This window comes from Antechinus flavipes, chromosome 2, assembly GCF_016432865.1.
Source record: "Antechinus flavipes isolate AdamAnt ecotype Samford, QLD, Australia chromosome 2, AdamAnt_v2, whole genome shotgun sequence".
In the NCBI taxonomy this organism is placed as follows: domain Eukaryota; kingdom Metazoa; phylum Chordata; class Mammalia; order Dasyuromorphia; family Dasyuridae; genus Antechinus; species Antechinus flavipes.
The window spans coordinates 585,984,342-586,004,989 of NC_067399.1; the positions used below are offsets into that span (position 1 = coordinate 585,984,342).

The 20,648-nt window shown below is 34.4% G+C and overlaps 1 protein-coding gene across 3 annotated transcripts in view; it reads right to left on the reverse strand.

The window, feature by feature from the left end:
• Positions 1–20,648, reverse strand: part of SORCS1 (sortilin related VPS10 domain containing receptor 1) — a 714,896-nt gene that overhangs the window by 43,601 nt on the left and 650,647 nt on the right. For all 3 annotated transcript variants that reach the window (XM_051981370.1, XM_051981369.1, XM_051981371.1), the window contains exon 19: positions 4,514–4,700. In XM_051981370.1, coding sequence (XP_051837330.1) covers positions 4,514–4,700 — 187 coding nt within the window. The remainder of the gene's footprint in view (positions 1–4,513; positions 4,701–20,648) is intronic.

Consider the following 20,648-nt stretch of genomic DNA (forward strand, 5'->3'; position numbering starts at 1 on the left):
GCCTCCTTCCTTAGTCTTAGCAGGTGACATTATCTCTTACTTTACTAGTAATAAAAAAGACAATATCTTCCTAAGCCCTCTTTTCTGCCTAATATTGCCACTACTATCAAAAGGATTGTCAACCTTCCAGTTACCCAGGATATATCCTGGGTCTCATTTTCAACTTCTCATTTTCTGTCACATCCATTTCTAACCAGCTGTCAAATTTGGTCAATCCTACCTTTATAATATCAATCATCTATACCCATTTCTCTCCTCTGACACTTCTACCACTCTGTGGTTGACCACATCTTCTCTTCACATTTGCTGATTGATTTCCCTACCTTAAGTCTTTCCCTTTATCAGACCAGTTTCCACTCAGCTGTCAAAGTGGTCTTCCTAAAGTACTGATGTGATTATATCATCCCCTCCACAACTACCGCCTCCATGATTAAATAAAAAATTCCCTGTTAAGCATTCAAATCCATTCACAACCTAATTCTCTCCTATCTTACTATTCTTTTCACATGCTCCTCCCTGCCACGTATTTTTTGAATCAGGGACACCATCCTCTTTACTGTTCCATTAAAAAGAAACTCCATCTTTTGTTTCTAAGCCAAATTGACCTATTCTCCATTCCAACTCACCATCCAACCTTTTTGTACCTTTCTCATGCCTTTGTATCTTCTACTTTCTGTAAGAGGGATAGACTGTTTAGTGAATTTTTTTTTCCATTGAAATCTTGGAAAGTCTTGGAAAAGTCACAGTTCTGCTCTGTTTCTATGAAGTCTTTCCTAATCTCAATTGAAAATATTTTTTTTCCTCTTTCAATATCTCATAGTACTCTGCTAAGGTTCCACCTTTGAAGTGATTAATTTTTTTTCCTTCTCATACTTTAGCCACGGGCACACATTCTTCTTTCTCCATTACATTACTATTTGAATAAGAGTCTGAATCCAAATTATTCTTAACTCTTCACATTATACTTCCCGTATAGCAGCTACCTATCACTATTATGATTTTTAATTGAATTGTTATTAAAATATGGAATCCATGACAGATTTAGGATACAAAATTAGAATGCAAAAAAATTATCACTATCAGGCCTTTTCTTTAAAGTGCAAGTTCAAAGTTAGTTACAACACATGGAATGCAATTTAATATAGTTATTAATTAATTTTAATTAATTAATATTATTGTGCCATATGAATGCATTAACTAATTAATAATAATATTATTATTGTGCCATAAGAAAGCATAAATGAAAAAACTCATAGAAAGAAGAAAAGACTTACAGGAATGGATATAAAGTATAAGGAGAATTGGGGAACCAATATATACATATATATATATATGTATACATACATATATATATAATGATTGTAATTATATAAATGAAAAGAACGACAAAATAAAATTGAATGTAGGTTTATATGTAGGTTAATGCTAATAACCAAGATTGATTGCAGGAGAAGAAATAGTGTAAGAAAATGTACCTCCTTCCCTTCATTGTCAAGGTAGGGCTAATGATTGTAGAATAGTCCTTAATACTATTGAGCATAGTTATCTAGTTAGTTTTACTGAACTTTTTAAAAAATATATATTTGTTATAAGGGACTGTTCACTGCACTGGTTAAAGGAAAAGGGAAGAATCTGTGTGGAAATAAATATGATAGAAAAACAAAATACATGTGTGTGTCTTTTATATATATATGTGTATATATATATATACACATATATATATAAGTTAACAATACAAATTGCAATTATGGACAAATTTGCAAGGCAACAATAACTTAAGAAAATAATGATCCAACTTATTTCTCTTAGAGATATGGCTTCAAAACTCTTAAAAATTCCTGTGTTGTAGGATATGTTTTTTTTTTTTTTTTTTCTTGCAGAAGATATTATAACTAGAATCAAAAAAGCTTAGAGTCTTGAAGATTTTGGAACGAGCCTTGGACTAGAAATAAGGAAATGTGTATTCAAATTTCAGATCTCTTATTTCTTTGCTTTGTGACCTTCAGAAAGTCACTTCCTTTGGGCTTCAGTTTTTTTTTTTTTTCCCCTTTTATAATATAAGGAAGTTGCATTAGACAATTTTTAAGGTTTCTTCACTTTTAACTCCACAGGCAGATGAGTCATTAGATTCCACCGATAGAATCAATTCTCTGGAAATATAGGGAGATTATGAACAATTTAAATGAGAGCTCTCTAAAAGAGAATATTCTAAAAAAGAAATCCTCTTTCCTGAACTACAAGGAAAGATGAATTGTTGCATAGATAATATAGTCAGAATTCAAGTTAACATTGGAAATCTAATAATCCTTTTACTGATTTCACTGTTGATAACACCCTAGATAAATTTGGGATATGCTAGACCCGGAAATCACTCTTTGGGTTTATATACAGGTAAATGCTGTTAATTAATTGTCATCCTTTTTACTTAATTCTTCAGAGTAACATGGGATTTGCAAAAACAAAACAAAATGATAACATCAACTAACACAATAAAAACAACAACAAAAAGCCAGCCACCTTTCCTATTTGAGAGCAACTCTCATTCACCTACACTTAAAATAATTTTGTGTCTACAATAGATAGAAGTTGGGTAAACATAAGTTTGTCAACAATTTTATAAAATCTAGTAATCACTCTATGAAATCACTTTGTAAGAGTAAGTATCAGTCTGGGGATAACTAAATGAATTCAAATCAAATGGTACCAACTCCACTTTAGCACTCCAGCATTACTATGTGAAGTTCCAGGAAATTTTAATTTGTTTTGGCATCAGATTCTAAGAGTTGAAAGGACTATACTCATCCTGAACCCAAATACCAAGCAGACTGGTGGAGATAATTGCAAAGGAGGAATCAGTCTTGATGAGAACTTTTTATAATTTCCTGACAAAAGAGCGGGAACAATCCTAAATCTATGTGATGGTCACAAAAGAGCTATAATAATTTTCTGTGGGAAGAAGTCACCTAACAGCTGTTATTGTTGTTCCTTCTTTATTTTATAAGAGAACCAAAAACATATCTATATTGTGGTCAGGGTATAGTATATATTCAACTGTGGCTAATCAGTCCAAAATAAACTCAGAGGGCTCAACCACAGAGGGTCAAAAGTAATTGGTTAGAAAACTTGGGATAGAGATTTCTCTGTATATTCACAGCTCATGTTTCCTTTCTGTTGTTGTGATTCTGCTTTGCTCATAAAGTAGAGCATCTTCTCTGTTTTGGGCACACCAAGCAGAGCAAAACTGTGACTTTTCCAAGACTTTCTTTAATAGTTGTGATTCAGTGAAGAAGCAAGTTGATAGCAGGAGCCTCTCAGTGAAGAAGCAATAAATGACAGTTCAATGGAAAAGGCTGCTTAACAATGACATCAAAAGATTTGTACATTTCCTACATTCTTTTAGCTAAATTCAGATCACTGGTCTCCTTAGGCACATCTTCTTCATGAAGCCTTGTTTATTTCCTCCAACTACTCCAACTTGATCATTTCCAAACGCCTACAATTATATTTAGTTACTTTATGTGTGTATTTAAATGCACTTATAACTTTACATTTATGCTTTATATGTTCTATATGTACTTATTGCCTCCTTCATCATTGTAAACTCCATATGGGTGGGGACTGATTTATTCTCTTTACTTGTATCCCCATTATCTAGCATAGTGGTTAGTACAGACTTGATAAATTCTCATTTGATTGAAAATTGGATCACTGGAAGGTAAAATATGACAACTTATGGGAAAAAGTCTCTTTGGTGATTTTAGTTATCTGACTTAGAAGGTTGCATAATAGAAAAAAATTGACATATTCATTTTTGGTTCTTGCTCAGATTCCTACCAGTTATGTTACTTTGGAAGGTCACTCCTTCGCTATCTATGGTTTTTCTTCTTAATGACTTAAGATTTATCAATAAGGTCTCTTTGCTTCCTTTTAGATCTAAATTGCTATGACTAATTATCTATAATGTTTACTTTCCTACACAAGCATCAGCCATATGTTTACCTACAAAATTTTTGAAAACAAGGACCTAAAGCAGTCAAGAGGCACACTAGAGAAGAACAAAGTTGGGGAGAGAAATCGCCAAAGGGATGAGAAATTCCATTTCTGACAAATTTCTAGCTTCAGCATTTAGACAGGCAAATTCTTAGAGTCTGAAATGTCTAACATATAACTTCATCAAGGATTCATAAGTCAAGGGAGTCTAAGAGATGGATCTATATCAACATGAAAAACAAGAATTATAATTCATCCAGAAAGAAAGCAGAGACCAAAGTCCTGTGTTACACATTATATCCTTTTTCTTCTTTCTTTTTCTCCATCTTCTCCCATTCCTTTCTGCCTTAAGCTTCCTGTCTCTCTCTGTCTCTCTTCCTATTTCTAAGTCTCTCTCTGTATCTCTGTCTTTTTGAAAAAAAATCAAGAAGTTCCTTCTTGGCAGAATATTTTAAGTTTCTCTAAAGTCTCTAAAGGTGTTCTATTCAAGGTATTTCATAAACCAACAACAGTATTAACATACAAGTTACATGTAAGTACAGGACGGCGCTGTCAGACCCCAGACTGTTGTCCACCTGCACAGTCACTCGGAAAATGCCCACATTCTGGTAGACATGTTTGATCCCATCCTCGGTGGAGCTGAGGTTGACATAAGACACTGCAATGCCATCACCAAAATCCACCTGGATGAGTGTCCTTTGTAGGTCACCCTGAGGAAAACAAAAAATAGAAGAATTAGCATGCACAGGCTTTCCTTGAATTTAGGTAACAGAAACTGGTCTTATAGCTAAACCTAAGCAAGCTAAACCCATTTGAAACTCCAAGTAAAATACAAGATGATTGAAAGTTTTTATTTTAGTACAAAGATAATTTGGCAATAATACCTATTAGCCAATAGTTATATAACACATTATATGCTCCTATGTAGTCAATCACATCAACTTTGATACTGGCATAGTATCATTGATCATCCCTATTTACAGAAGAAGAAATTGAAGCTCACACAGAAAAAAGTAATACTGTTTGACCAAGTAATAAATAGCACACTTAAGATAAAAATTCGGACCCTTTAAATCCAAATCTAGTACTTTTCCCACTATATCACTGCTGATCTAGTGAAACCATTAATAAAAAATCCCCATTCATAAGCTTGATGAATTAAAAAAAAAGGGGTCAGAAAATGGTAAAAGATCTCTAGGGTCTGAAAGAGGAAGAAAAGGCTTAAACTGTTTTTGCCTATGTTAATAACCCAGGGGATATCTATTGTTCAGATAACTATTAAAATTACAGTTTCCCCTCAACTTGGATATACTTTTAATGTGTGCTGAAGGATGGCTGGGAGGCAGTCCTAAGTAGGATATGTATGATAAAAAAAAATTAAGTCTAACATATTGCTATTTATTATTATTGACAATAAATTTTGTATCATGGTTTATTATTATAGGCATTTTCTACTCTTAAGAAGCATATGAAAAATTGCTCCAAATATTTTTTAAGAAAAAATGAAGATCAAAACAATGTTGAAGTTTTATGTCACATCCTGCAAATTGACCAAGGTGATACAAAGTAATAATAATCAATGTTAGAAGGGTAACAGAAATAAAAGCAAAATAAAATACTGTTGATAGAACTGTAAATTCATTCTGGAAAGCAATTTTGAATTATACTAATAGGAAATGAAATAATCATACCTTTTGACACACCTAGGCATATGCCCCACAGAAGTTGAAAAGTCCTATTTATATTTCCAAAGTATTTATAGCAACATACACACAGAAATATATATATGTATTTGGCATAGAAATAAAATGCTCATTGACTATGGAACAATTAAACAAATCATGATATATAAACATAATGGAAGTTATTGTGCCTATAGAAAAAAAAAAGGGAGGCATTAGAAGACAAGAATTGATGGAGAGTAAAGTAAGCAGAATCAGGAAAACAATATACATAATGATTACACCAATGTAAATGGAAAGAACAAAATTGCTGTTGAAGGCCCTGAAGACTCAGTACTATGAGTCCTGAGTTCTAATGAATCCTCTAAAGAGAATGATCATGTTAATCTCCACAATGGAGATGGAAAAGTGTTATCTTCCTTTCTTCTTTGGAAAGGAGTTTGTGGGGGGTGGGGAGGAGGGGACTATGGATATAGTATATTATATAATATTAGGAAGAATTGATGTGTTGATTGGTTCTTCTGACTTGTTTTTTTGTTGTTTATTTTAACTGTTATGTTATAAAAAATGACTTGCTTGAAGGGAGGAAGAGTTGAAGGGGGAATCTCTTTAGAAATGAAGGTGATATGAAAACAATATTCAAATCAAAATAAAGTTTGGAAAAAAAATCTTTGTCCCCTCTTTTCCTTTTAATATGAAAAAACAGAGTAAGAAAGAAAGGAAAACAGAAAAGAAATGCAAAACAAAAGAGAACATTGGCATATGCCCATCAGAACATCAGGAAGAATTTAAAATATATAACAACAAATTACCAAATCAGGAAATTTTATGTGTGTGTGTGTGTGTGTGTGTGTGTGTGTGTGTGTATTCATAGAAGAAACTATATTCATGAATGACCATTTTTTTCTTGACTTCTTTGTAAATTGTTCTTTGGCTCTCTGCTGCTCACCTTATTTATCTTTTCCCCCCTTTCATCCCACCTACCATTCTCAAGTAAGCTACATTTAAGAAAAAAAAAAATTATGTATACGTATATAGATACATACATATACTCACATCTATCCCACATACATGCACATATCTTTCCTATGCTTGCTGCTTCTTTAATTAAATTTTGCTTCATAACTTGCCTTGCTATTACTTAACCTCCCCCCACCCAAGAACTCCTCCCTTGTCTTCTTTCCTTACCCTTTGCTTCCCCATCCGCCCATCCCTCCCCCCTTATTTCTTTATAGATTTTGGAGGGTGCTATTCTCTTCACTGTATATATGTAGTAGTTTCTATTGAGCCCATTCCTGATGTGAGTAGGTTTTCAGTACTATGAGTCCTCTTGTCCCCCATGGCTCTGTTACTATTCTTCCTCTGCACCTCATTTGTATAAAATGATTGCTATTTACCTTAACTCTGCCAATCCTTCTTTTGAACTACCTTATTGTTAATATGGTTCCTATAGAGGCTCTAGCCACAGCCAGCCATTTCCAAGAGTCCCCACTTGGTGTTTCTGAGGAGCTAGTCTGGAGATGTTAGCATTTCGGGCAGGTTAATCCCCAGCCCAGAGCCTTTCTCCAGATATCCTCAAGTTGTATCAAGAAAACCCCAGTTGAGTCCCAAGGATCTTTTTGATTTTTCATGAGTCTATATTTTCCCTAAGGTGCAATTTGTTCTCTTTGAGAAGGAAATTGGGAGACCTAGAAATTTACCAATGTACTCCTCCATCTTCCTAGAATCCTCATCCCCCACTCCCCCCAAAAAAACTTTTTAAAAGCATTTGAACCTTCCAGGAAAAACAAACAAACAAATAAAAAATTTCCCCAGTAAAATGAAGAATTTCAGCGTTCAGCAATTCCTGAAGTACCAATTTGCAAAAATTTATCTCCTTGATAAAAAAATCTGCTTCATAACAAGATGCATTTTAGCCTTTCCTATTTGAAAGGGAGGAAAAAGAGGGGAAAAAAATAACTCACACCTTTGAACTATAAGTATATTTTCCATTAAGTAAGGTTCACATAGCATCACATTTTTGAAAAGGCCAAGCTTAAAATGCTGACATTTAAAAGATCTAATTCAGAGGGGAGGAGAAGGCAGAGTAAACCCTATAAAGATATACGACCCTGATCCTTAGCTCCATTTTCACATAGGAAACTTGGGTGGGAAACAAGTCAGCTTCAGAAATAGAACAGCCCCAAACTGAATCCCCTTGGAGAAAAGGAAAACCTTGACAGGATCCAGAAATGAAAATGCCTTTAAAGACCAAAAAGAAGGCACAATGTCAGTAAGAGACAAATTATATTACAGGAATTCTCACTATGCCAAAAAATAATAGCTGTCCTAGTCAATGGACCCTATCTGCTGATTCAGTGTAGGGAAATTAGAGAAACTGCTCAGTTTCTTTTTGGATTTTTCTTTCAGTTAGCTTCATTTTACTGGGGCTAGAAAGAAAGTCAGGCCCATGATCATTTTTTTTTTTCCTAGCACCCTCTTCCTTTCAATGTTTATATAACTATGAAAGGAAAGAGAACCAGCCTGGGAGTTACAGACCTGGGTTCAAGTACTGTCTACAAGCAAACCACTTAATACCTCCTTTACTCCATGGTCTCAGATAATTCTCTAAGAAATCAACAAAATGATCATGTCTCCTGTCTATTATAATAGTCTCCCAATTGAACTTCGTGTATTCATTTTTTTCTCCTTTTGAATCTGTCCTTTACACAGCTACCAATATTCTGATACTACTAATGATAATTTCTTGCTTAAGTATTTCCAATGGTTACTTCTTGTTTCCAGGATAAATTGCTAACCCCATTTTTTGATGTTTAAAACCATTCACAATCTGACTTCAGTCTAACTCTCCAGGTTGATTAAATATTACTTTCTCTCAGGCAATATACTATCCAATGAATCCTCTAAATCAGTGGCATCAAACTCAAATGGAAAGTGAGGCTGTTATTCCATATGTAAGCATCCTTGTGGGCTACATGAGAATTCAAAATGTGATATTATTTGTTTTATGGTATTTGTATTTGTTTTGTAAAATATTTCTCAATTACATTTTCATCTAGCTCAGGCACATGGGGTAGTTAAGTGGTTCAGTGGATAAAGTGCCATACTTAGAATTAAGAAGATCTGAGTTCTAATCTGCCCCCAGATGCTTCCCAGCTGTAAGATACAGGCAAATCACTTAACCTATGTTTGCCTCAGTTTTCACATCTGTAAAATAGGAATCATAATAGTCCCTAGCTCCCAGATTGACTGTGAAGGTCAAAATGAGATAACAGTCATAGAACCTTTAGTAAAGTGTTTTCCATATGATAAGCACAGTATTAATGTTAGTTATTATAGATATTACATATTGCTGTGGGCTATGTTTGAGACCTCAGATCTAAATAACATTCCGTCTTCTTTCTCCATGTTTTTTCAGAACCTGAAAAACTCTCCCCTTCATCCTTTAGAATTTCTAATTTCCTAAAAAGCTCAGCTAAAGGACCACTTCTTCAGCAATTCTTTCTGGATTCCATTTCCACCTTGTTGAACCAATCTGCCACTGCAGATTGTTTTCCATTTATCTTAATGATATAAACACATATTCTTCCCAAAAGAACGGTAAGCTCATTGAGTACAGAGATTGTCCCACTACTGTATCTTCAGGGGCTGGCATGGTATTTGGGATGTAGTCCATCATTAATAATGGCTTACTGATTATCTGCATCGCTGAATTACTTTCCACATCAAAGATCCTGATATCAAAGACACCACAGCTCTGGACTTCCAATTCTCTAGTCCAATTACATTGAACAACAAAGGAGTCTGATCTTATGTATATATATGTATAATAGATGCATGTCAGCATGTAGGGTGGCAGTAACAGAGGCAGAGATGATGCATGTTACAGATTGCAGTGAAAAGAAGTAAGGACCATAAGCAGGGACAGATTCCTCCTGGTAAAGTATCTGGGTTACTTCTCATTCTTTAAGAAAGTCATTATTATTGGACCTAAGTTGTTTGTTTGTTTGTTTGTTTGTTTGAAGATTCATGGCTTCATCTCTGTGTTTTACTTTTCTCACCGATATAGTTCCCAAACCCATAATCCTTAGTAGATGATATTTGTGAGATATTGTCACACACTCACACATACAGATGCACACACACAAGAATCTATTACAAAATATTTTAAAAGATGCATTAAATAACTTCTGTTTTAACAGTATTTCCTAGAAGATACATATGTGTGTATATTCATTTATATATATATATGTATATACATTGTATATACCTATATAATGTGTATACCTAGATACACACACATATGCATATATATGGTATCATGGTACAAAAATGTAATTCTATTCAGATTTGATTGGATTCACTTCTTTTTTGATCCAATCAAATCCTCCAAGGCAACTAGTCTAGACCATCTCTCTTATCCAATATCCAACTACAGTGCTGCCTGCCCAAGTTAAATGAAATATTAAGTTGGCATTTAATAAATGCTTATTCTATTATAGATCATAGAGTTAATGACTATAGAGTCATAGATTATTAAAAATAGAGCTGGAAGGGAACTTAGAGGTTATTTGATCTAATCTCTTAATATTACAGATGAGGAAACTGAGGCCACTACCATGTAGACCTTCTGCTATGATTTCACTCAATTCCACACATAAAAGTCTCTTTTGTCTTTTCCTTACTATTCACTTATTCATCTATTCATTTAAACAACAACAATTTCACATTTACTATATGTAATATGCTACACTAAGCAATAGAGGATTAAGTTTTAATTCCTGCCCTCTGTGAACAGTAATGAAAATAATTACGTATACATGACCAAATATAATTTAAATTGGGATAAGAACAATCTGCAGGCAATATTGTTCTTTCTTGTCTAGACAAATTGCTTTTATTCTCATTCTCGAGCAGTATCTACTCAACTAAGGCTTCTATAAATTATATATTACTTGGTCTGTGGCTACTTTGACCATTCTCATGATATATGTAAAGATCTGAATACTATTTAGTATTTTTCTAAATACAAATGCCATCCTTCCTTTGTGATATAAATAAATTGACATTGTTCCACTAGATAATATATATGGCTGGAAACACATTTACTCAGGGTTATAATGATAGCTGAATGCTTCATTTCCCCAATATTAGTATCCTCATAGTTATTAGTAGTTTATCTTTGCTCTAGAAATTTTACTGCCAAACTCCATTTAGAAACTAGACCAGCATTCTAGAGGAATCATAGATCATAAAATTCTAGAGGGAAATCTGTAAGTCCCTTGATGAAATGGCCTGTTCTTTTACTTGAAAAGGTATCTTGAGGCCATTCTCCTCATAATGGCAAACAACTTAGAAATGGAGACATCTCCCAGGATATTTATGCCCATTATTTATTAATTATTTTGTTTTACTATACAGTTTTAATTGTTTCTCATATCTTTTTGATTGTGGATATAAGCTTCCAAGCTTAAATGATGAAATCAGTCTTCTCTAAAAATTAGGACTTCATAATATCTATCGAGGCATAAACAATCCCAAAGCAACTGGGAATCACATATAAAAGATTTCACATTTCCATGTGAAAGGACTTTGACTATATACAGGGAAAATAATCATTGTATTCTGATGATCCTCATTTCACTTAATCATTGACATTGCTAAAGTCTCCTAAACCTTGAACTAAAACCAATCAATAAGTTCATGACTACACACTAATCATTGTCCTAGAATCCCTAAGAATCAAGAAACTAAAGGGAAGATCTTTAATACATGAACAGAAATGGCAATGATTTTTGGATAAAAGGAAACATTGAAAAGCCAATCACCCTTGCTACAGACACACATACACACTGCCTCATGAACTAGATCTGACACAGATTTGAAGTTTTCCATCATCCCTCATGTCCAGACTGCCTTGTTCCCTCAGTTATTGTTCAGAGGTTCAATCATGTCCGACTTTTCATGATTCCTTAGATCATAGCTTGCTGATACTGTCTATAGGCTTTTCTTGACAAAGATACTGAAGTAATTTGATATTTCCTTCTGTAATGGATTAAAATGAACAAAGATGAAGTGACTTACATAAGGTCACAAAACTAGTCATTTTCAGTCTTGCCCAGGGTAACACAACTGTCAACTACCTGAGGTTGGATTTAAACTCACAGCTTCCTGACTCCAGGTTCTATACACTGTACTACCTAGCTGTCTCTACTTACATGAAAATAATATAGAACCAATTAAACAAAGAAAAGAAAACAATATACAAATGGCTACAACAGTGTAACTGGAGAAAAACATCAAAAATGTGAACATTTAATATTGCAAAATTACAAAGAATAAGAATGATTACAAGAAAGATATAAGTAAACATCAAACCCATTCATTGCAAAGGTTAGAGGTGAATAACAAAAATCAAATCTTTCAGAAATGTATTTCTTACACATTTGTATTTTATTTTTGTATATATTTTCAGACTATTTCAATTTATTTATTAATTTCAACAATTTTTCCCTTCCCTTTTTTTTGCTTAATATATTCTTTATTATATAGTAATAACTCTTTAGACAGATAAGAGGGCTAAAAACAGGGATAGTGAGAGAAATTTAGGCAATGAAAAACTATATGTATGTTATATTATGTTTATTTAAAATTTAAATGTACAGAAGGGAACAAAAGGAACTTCAGAGAGAATCAGAGATAAAAAGAGCTTTAACATCAACCTGTTGAATTTACTATATATATTTTAAAAAGCAAATGGTTTAAAATAGATACACCATTTTCACATAAAATTCTCTTTTTTGTCTGTCTCTGTGCCTCTCCCTTCCTCCTTCTCTCCCTTCCTCCTCCTTCCTTCCTTTCTCTCTCTCTCTCTCTCTCTCTCTCTCTCTCTCTCTCTTTCTTTTTCTCTTTCTCTCTCTTTCCCTCTCTCCCTCCTTCCTTCCCTCCCCTCCCCACTCTCTCTTCTCTCTCTCTTTTGCTGAGGCAATTAGGGTTAAGTGACTTGCCCCAGATCATACCGCTAGGAATATTAAGTGTCTGAAACCACATTTGATCTCAGGTCCTCCTGACTTCAGGGCTAGTGCTCTACCCACTGCTCCACTTCATTTACCTGAGTCAAGGTTTTCTAGATGCCCAGCCCAATTATTTATCCACCAAGCCAAACAGAAATGTACATATATTATAATTGCATTGCGCATACCATTTGTTATTCAACAATTGTCTTACTCCAATATATCTGGGTATGGGGTTTTGAAACTAGGTATTCTCATGGGTTTGATAAAAGATTCCAGGGCAAGCAGTGCCATTGGAACAGTTATATCAAGCACAAGTCTGGAAACAAATGAGATATTTGTAGCACAAGGACTAATTGACCTAAGTATAGAGCTCCAGTTCATCACCAAGATGACTGCTAGATAGCATTTGTTTTTTGTTGTTGTATTGGTTTGTTTTGGTTTTTTTGTCCATGGTTAACACATGAAATATAAAAATACCAAATTATTCTTAGCACTGGTAGTGGTACAGTACCTCCCATATATGTAGCTGTGTCAGAATGGCAGAAAAGAGGACTGAGTTTAAATATCATACATCTGAACTAATGGACAAGCTATTCATTTATCTACAGGTAATCTAAATACAGCAGATTGGATAAAGAAGCCTGAACTAGGTGAAAAGAACCTTGTTTAAACCTCTCTGTGGCTGTGTGACCCTGGGCAAATCTGAAAGTTCTCATCATCCCCAGGTTATTCTGAAACCCTACAAATTACAAAACAGGCACTGATCTTCATTGACAGACTAAGTTTCTCTATCAATAGTTACTTATATTGATGAAATCACAGTCTGGTCCTAAGGGAAAAATATAATGTGAGGTCTTGGTCCAAACCTTAATAAACTGAGGTACCTGTGCCATATCCCAAGTTATAATATGTCAGTAAAGTCACATGGGAGACAAGAAAGTTGCAGACGAATGGGGGAAATGGCTTGTGAGTTTTTCACCCCAAAGACATGAGAAAACATGATTTTCTAGGTTGTACTGTTCAGTAGTTCTTACTCTTCATTATCCCATGCACCATAGCATGCCAATATTGTCTATGGGGTTTCTTGGCAAAGATACTAGAATGATTTGCCATTTCCTCCTCCAGTGGAGTAAGGAAAACAGAGCTTAAGTGACTTGCCCAGCAGCTATTAAGTGTCTGGGGTCACATCTGAACTTCTTGATTACAGGCCCAGTACTCTATCTACTGAACCATCTGGTAGCCTCAATTTTCTATGACACTTCATCGTCTTGCTTTATGGTGCTCATGACAAAAATGAGGAAAATGACTGCTATGCAAATTCTGAAGCTTACATGCCTTTGCAGAAGATAAGGAATGGATGAAAAAAAATCAAGTAAGCCTCAGTGCAATAATTCATATCAAGCCTCTCCAGGAATATAAACAGAAAAGGAAGAAAGTATCTGTTCTCAAGGAACTCCCATTCTACTGTGAGAAACAGGCACAGGTTTAGAAGCAAGTCAGATGAAAAGTCCCCCATTATATTTAAAGTGAAGTGGCAAAGTAAATGATAATACATATTCTTTAATGTCACATCTATAGATAACCATGTTCATTTGTCAATTCCAAGGACCTTTGTGACAAGAACTTTCTTTTCTGCATTTTGAGCAGTTGAAGAAGCAATGATTCCAGCATTTAAGTTGCTTTTCCATAGAGCTTGCATCTCAAGATGATGGCTGAGAATGCTGTGCTAGAAATAAGATTGGTTTTCAGGAGGAATGAGAAGGGAGAATGGTGCTACTCTTAGAGCTCTTAGACTTATCTGATTAATAATAGTAATTATTAATTGGTGGTGAGAAGGACAATGGGCACCTTCTTCAAAGTAATTAGTTTCCTCAATATTGACTGTAGCCAAAAAAGAAAAGGTGGGGGGAGGGTTCATTGTTTTGGAAGTTTTGTTCTTTTCAGGTACCGTGGGTTCAGAATCCTGCATTATCTCCATCAAAATCCAAGGGATGTTGTGATTGTGGTGTACGCATGACACAGGATGTCTCCTGCCTTTTCATGATGAATCTTGATGATTTAGTAATGTTGACTTGACTGGTCTAAAGGCAAGAAATTCTACACACACACACACACACACACACACACACACACACACACACAAAGATTTAACAATACTGGAAATGTGATTTCAGAGCTGAAATGAAAGCCTCATTTTATAGACTAGGGCAAGAAAAGCTTGGTGAAAACAAACCCTTCAATTCAGGGGCACCAGCCTCCTTGCTCATACAACAGAATCTGCCTATCTACTCCAGGCATTTTCATTGGCTATCCTCATGTCTGGAATTATTTTCCTATTCATCTCCCATCTTCTAGTTCCTTCAAGTTCCAGTTAAAATCTTACTTTCTACAAGAAACCTTTCACAAATCCCTTTGTTGAGATCCTCCAATTTTTCATGTATATAAATAATTTGTCCACAATTGTTTGTATATTGTCTCTATCATTACACTGTGAGCTCCTTGAGATCAGGGACTGGCTTTTTTACTTCTATGTATCCCTAAACATTTAGTACAGTGACTGACAGATAGTGGGTATCTAATGAATGCATTTTCACCTGTTTTGCCATTTGATAGGCAATGCTGTTTTGCCTTGCCTAAGGTCACACAAGTAAGCAAAACAAGAATTACAAGTTCTCTCATTTAAGATCAAGGAATTTTTCTAAAGTGTTGCTCTAAACTTTAATATTTGACTATTTCAATGAGAACCTAATAACAAGGGAGCTTGGTAAAAACAAAGCTTTAAAAGTAGTTTGAAATCTACAAATAAAAGGGAGCAAAAACTTTAAAAAATACTTAGTAATCTAATGCGTGTACAACAATGAATATTTTCTTTAAGAAATGAGCTGGAAAGTTTTCTTGCAGCAAAGATGTAAAAATATCATTAATTTTTAAAAAGAAAGAAATGGACTATATATTAACCATATCAGACTAGTCACATTACTGATATAGCGGTTATTTCAGAATGAGTTTTCTGTTTATATTCAGATGACAGCCTAGTTAGAGCAAAGTTGAAAGTAATCACCAAATGAGGAAAAAGAGTAAAGGCATGATGAAATCATTCTATACAACTCCAAACTGAGCTGCTTAAACCACTTGTTGATTATGAAAAAATGGCAAAAGGAAAAAAAATTTGTCTCTGATTATCATTGTTTCCTGGAGAAGTTAACCAATGCAAATTGGTCATTTTAAGAATGAGTCTGGAAGAAGCCAGAAACTAACTTGGCCAGTCAACTCTTAAATTCTTTGTTAAACAAAAAACCATGAAAGCCAAGAATAACACTAGTTTAGAGTGCAAGATCATTTGCCAAATATTATAGAGGAGGAGTAGTAAAGACTATAGAGAAGTATTAAGTCACACACCAGTAAAATCCAATTGAAAGATTAAAAAAAGTAAGAAAAAAAAATTTGGCATGAGATCCAACAAACAAGGTCAGCCTGGGAATATTTGATTAAATTAGAAGGAAGATAATAGATATGAATTGAAACAGATCTTTTAGGGTTTTAAGAGTGATCTATTTTCATTGAGGACAATATTGAAAATGCCAAATTTGGATTGTAATAGCTCAGCACCTGATGTATATTGAGAATAAATGACAGTTGCACTTAAGAAGATAAAGTTGGGAAGAGTATCTGGATCCATTCAGGCCTGAGTCAGCACTAGGCAGTAGGGCTCATCTGGGCATTGGCACAAATGGAATGAAGGCACACAAGCCTGGGGGAAAAATACTTACTTAAGCTTCCAGGAAGCAGTTTGAATTTAGACAAAGTGTTAACTCTCTCCAATTTCTTTATTTTTGGCTTTCTAATCATTGGTATATTCTTTCAGCATTAGAATTCTCTAATTGGTAACCAATTCGCTGATTCATCTTAACCCTTTAAATTTCTGAGGTCTGACATCACTCATATTTGCTCTTTCCTTGACCTTTGGGTTATATTTATTTTCCTCTTATTGTGTTGCAACTGCTCCATCCCAGGAAAGATTAGTTTATTCCCAACTTCTACCCCACAATAATATGGAGATTTCCCTGTTTGTTGCCATTGCCAGCCCTGTTTTAGGAGGCCCTGTGGTTTTATTGTCCAAAATCTATAAAGAGACAGTTTGTCACTGAAGTAGAAGAGGTGTCATTTTCCTCATAGAGGGCTCCAAGGACTATATATCTTATAACAGCAGGTGGCTCATTGTAGTGTTCTCTTCTTTTCTAAAATATAATCGTTCTCTGGGAGCAGGTTTCTTGGGGGACTTCTGGAGGCAGCCTTAATTTCAGTTCAAAGTAATAATCACCTCAAATGCAGCCAGGAGTTAAAGTACAGTCCTTTATTGTCTCTTCCAAAATAGCCCAGTTAATTTTCTTAGAGGCCTATCTCTGGCCTTGATTCCAAGAGCTCTTGCAGCCTGGCCCTTATCTCTTCCAGCTTCAGCTTCAGCCTCCAGCTCCCTATGAATCTCCAGTTCTGAATCTTCTCCCGACTGAATTCTGGCTCTGTCAATCTCTCGAACTGACTTACCTCTGACTGAGGCTCTAAGAACTTCTTATATATCATCTCTTAAAGGTGTGAACCCAAAGGTTGACTCCTCCTCTGAGAGTGGAGTTGTAGGTTCCTGACTAGTGAATCTCCTGGATTTGTGAATCTCTCAAAGGTGTAAACTTAAGTACATAAGCATTGTTTCTATCAATTCCAGTGAGTTTACACTTTGTAAGGATTCTAACAGCTCATACAATCAGGAAACATTTGGAATCCAGACAATTCTTGGATGAGTCAATGTTTGGGGTCTCAGTTACCACCTGGAATTTCCCAAACTTTGCCTAGTGGGTAAAAGATCTTACATTCATCATCCAATGAAAATCATTTGTGCTTATCCATCCACCCCCGGGAATTCAATATGAGCTGGGCAAATGTGGCCTTCATGGTATCCTGTCTAACAGGGAAGATTATCTTTTCTGCCCTACCTATTAGATCACAAATAATATTATTTCAGTGTACAAGACAGAGATATTTATTTTGCAAAGATTTTGAGAGATTTTTGACATTGGTTGGACAGGAAAACATAGGGCCAAAATAGAACATGCTAGTCTTATCTTGAAATATTACCACTATGATAAAAAACAGTTTCTGAGAGGGGCTTGACTAAATCCATTATGGAATAATTGGTTCTGACTGAGCTCTGTCCACATTTATCTATCATTTTGTATATATCAACTGATATACAGTGGAAAGAACAATGGGCTTGGATTCAGAGGTCACAGATTCAAATCATTGTTGTGATACTCAACTTACTTGTATGATCACAAGTAAGTTACTCTACTTCCCTGGGGCCTCAATTTCTATACTTGGTAATAGAAGGGACTGGATGAGATGACTTAACAGAGATCCCTTCCAGTTCAAGATGAATCTTTAAATGATGATTTCTTCCAGTTACTACTAGCCATGTGATACTCTTTAGTATTCTCCCAGTTGTATAAGAATCAGTTGTTCAAAATTTGAGAATTAGTATAGTTCAAGGAAAACTACAACCAATTATTCTTGCTACTTTTTCATGAAATTTCACACAGGGAGTATGATAGTCACAAAACAATCTAGTTTCCACAAGTAAGATGGTGGTAAGAATGTCCATTCTCCTATGCCCAAAAATAAAATTTTGAATGTCAACACCATCAGAGATTAGCAATCTCTATTTTTGAGACCAAATACAATGGATCAGTTGGCAAAAAGCAACCAGGACTTCTATAGAATCTATGGCATGGTCTGGATCCAAATATAGATGTAATTGAAAATAGTTTTCCAGACCTGGTACATAATGTGAAAAGAAAACTATACCATTTGGGTTCTATAATAATTTTCCAGATTTTTCCAGAGATTTATTAATTCAATATTTCCATACCTAGAGGGACAAATGGAAGTCAGTTTAGCTTAATATTTTCATCTGTTGATGGGATGCTTATCCACCTAATGATTTTTTTTTTTGGTCAAATAGCAGTTGCATCAATTCACTTAAGACAGTGGTTGTTCTATGGTAGGAAACATCTTGGCACACCAATAAGACCTATCTTTTTTTTTTCATCTTCGTTAGTTCCTCCTTGGTTCTTAGTCCTGAGAGTATGCCTTGCCAATTTGATTACTTCTAGAAATTTTAATACTGAAGGTTGTTGAAACAGTCTATAATTTTGAGAACTAGTTCACCATAACACCTATCCTAAATAATATACCTAAATAGTCCCAAAAATTGTCTATGGAAGAAAACTATTTTCTCAGGGTTGCCCCTTAATTTTAACCACTATGCTCATTTTTGTCCCAGTCATGCCCAGATTTCTCCTAAATGGAAAGGTGCATGATGGATGTGAATAAGCTACAATATATTACCATCGAAGAAACATTTAGGAGCAATGTAAAGAAATGCATTAGAAAAAAGCATGTTGAAAAAATAACATAGATTGATTTGTGCTCTTTTGGTATTTATGCAAGCTACCCATCAAGAGATCTAAAAGTATTGATTAAACTGCTGAGTAGTATGAAGGTACCCTGGGTACTTACCATCACTTTAGACAATAATTTAAGGCCCTATAAAATGATATTTCCATTTCTGAAATAGAGTTTTGACCAAGAAGAACTCATATAATTTTTAGATTATAAAGAATTATTTCTATGTTGTCTTTCATTTAGGATGGATTTTAAATTGAGTAGGAAACAAATGGACTGATTTGAATTTAGGAAATTACCCAACATATTCACTAATTTCAAAATGCTTACTGCCACAAAAGACCATTTCGTTAACACTAAAATTCTTCCAGGAATGCCATACCAACTAATTGTGAAATAAAACACTCTTGGAAGAATATAAATTTGAACTAACCTAAAACATAATGATAAGCATGTGACAAGCATAATCAGTAGGCTGAGTGCATCATGTGATCAGTGATATCTTTCATAAGGGATGTGACGTGAATGTAATCAAGCACTTATATTAGGAAGAAAGTAGGGAGAATTGGCATATGTCAAATATGAAAGGCAGCAGATAGAGTACTCCATTAAATTCACCAAAATGTAAAAAAGAACTTGGAGGAATTCCTCTAGTAACTTGGATGGAACCATGACGAAATATTTTAAAAGATGATAAAGCATCAATGAGTTGTGACATACTAGAGAGAGAGCTGACATCTATAATGACATCAAAGTATAAGAAGAAATGGCCCGTGCAAGAATGAGAGCCAAACCTAGTGACAAAGCATTCTGAATTAATTCAAATATCACCCTATACTGCTATAGAGTGATCCATGAAGAATTAACTTACTTTTAATTATAATTGTTGTTTATAAATAAATGTCAACAAAATTTGTATGTACATTTATCTGGTGTAAATTCAATCATATTTTTTTGAAATATGCTAAAGCAATTCATGCTTTAAAGGTACCCTGATATGAATCCAGAATTAAAATTTATAAAAATTATCACTTAACACTTTATGTATGGCAAACACTTTATATACATTTCTCATTTAACTCATAAAATATTAAAGAATATCTACTTTATTACTTTCATTTTGCCTTTGAAGAAAATTGCCTTTGGAGATGTTAAATACCTACTTCAACCTGATAAAACTATTTAAGGGAAGAGTAGAGATTAATCCAGGTTTTTTATTCCCAAACTAGTGGGGGTTTGCTCTTAACCATATGGAGAAATTGTTCAACATGTGATGATGGTATATTTATAGATGTAGGTTATTTCATAAGGTTTCACTCAAAAGTTTAAGAGTGTAAAGTATCAGGGTTTCAATAATCACAAAGAATGGGAGGAAAAATAAGACATTTTTTGAAAGGAAAGAATGGTAGAGGAAATGATAAAAGGTAAGTTCCTATAGAGTATCATAAATTAAATATCATCTGGGTCCATAAGATATTAAAGGTAGAAATTACTTTTAGACAAA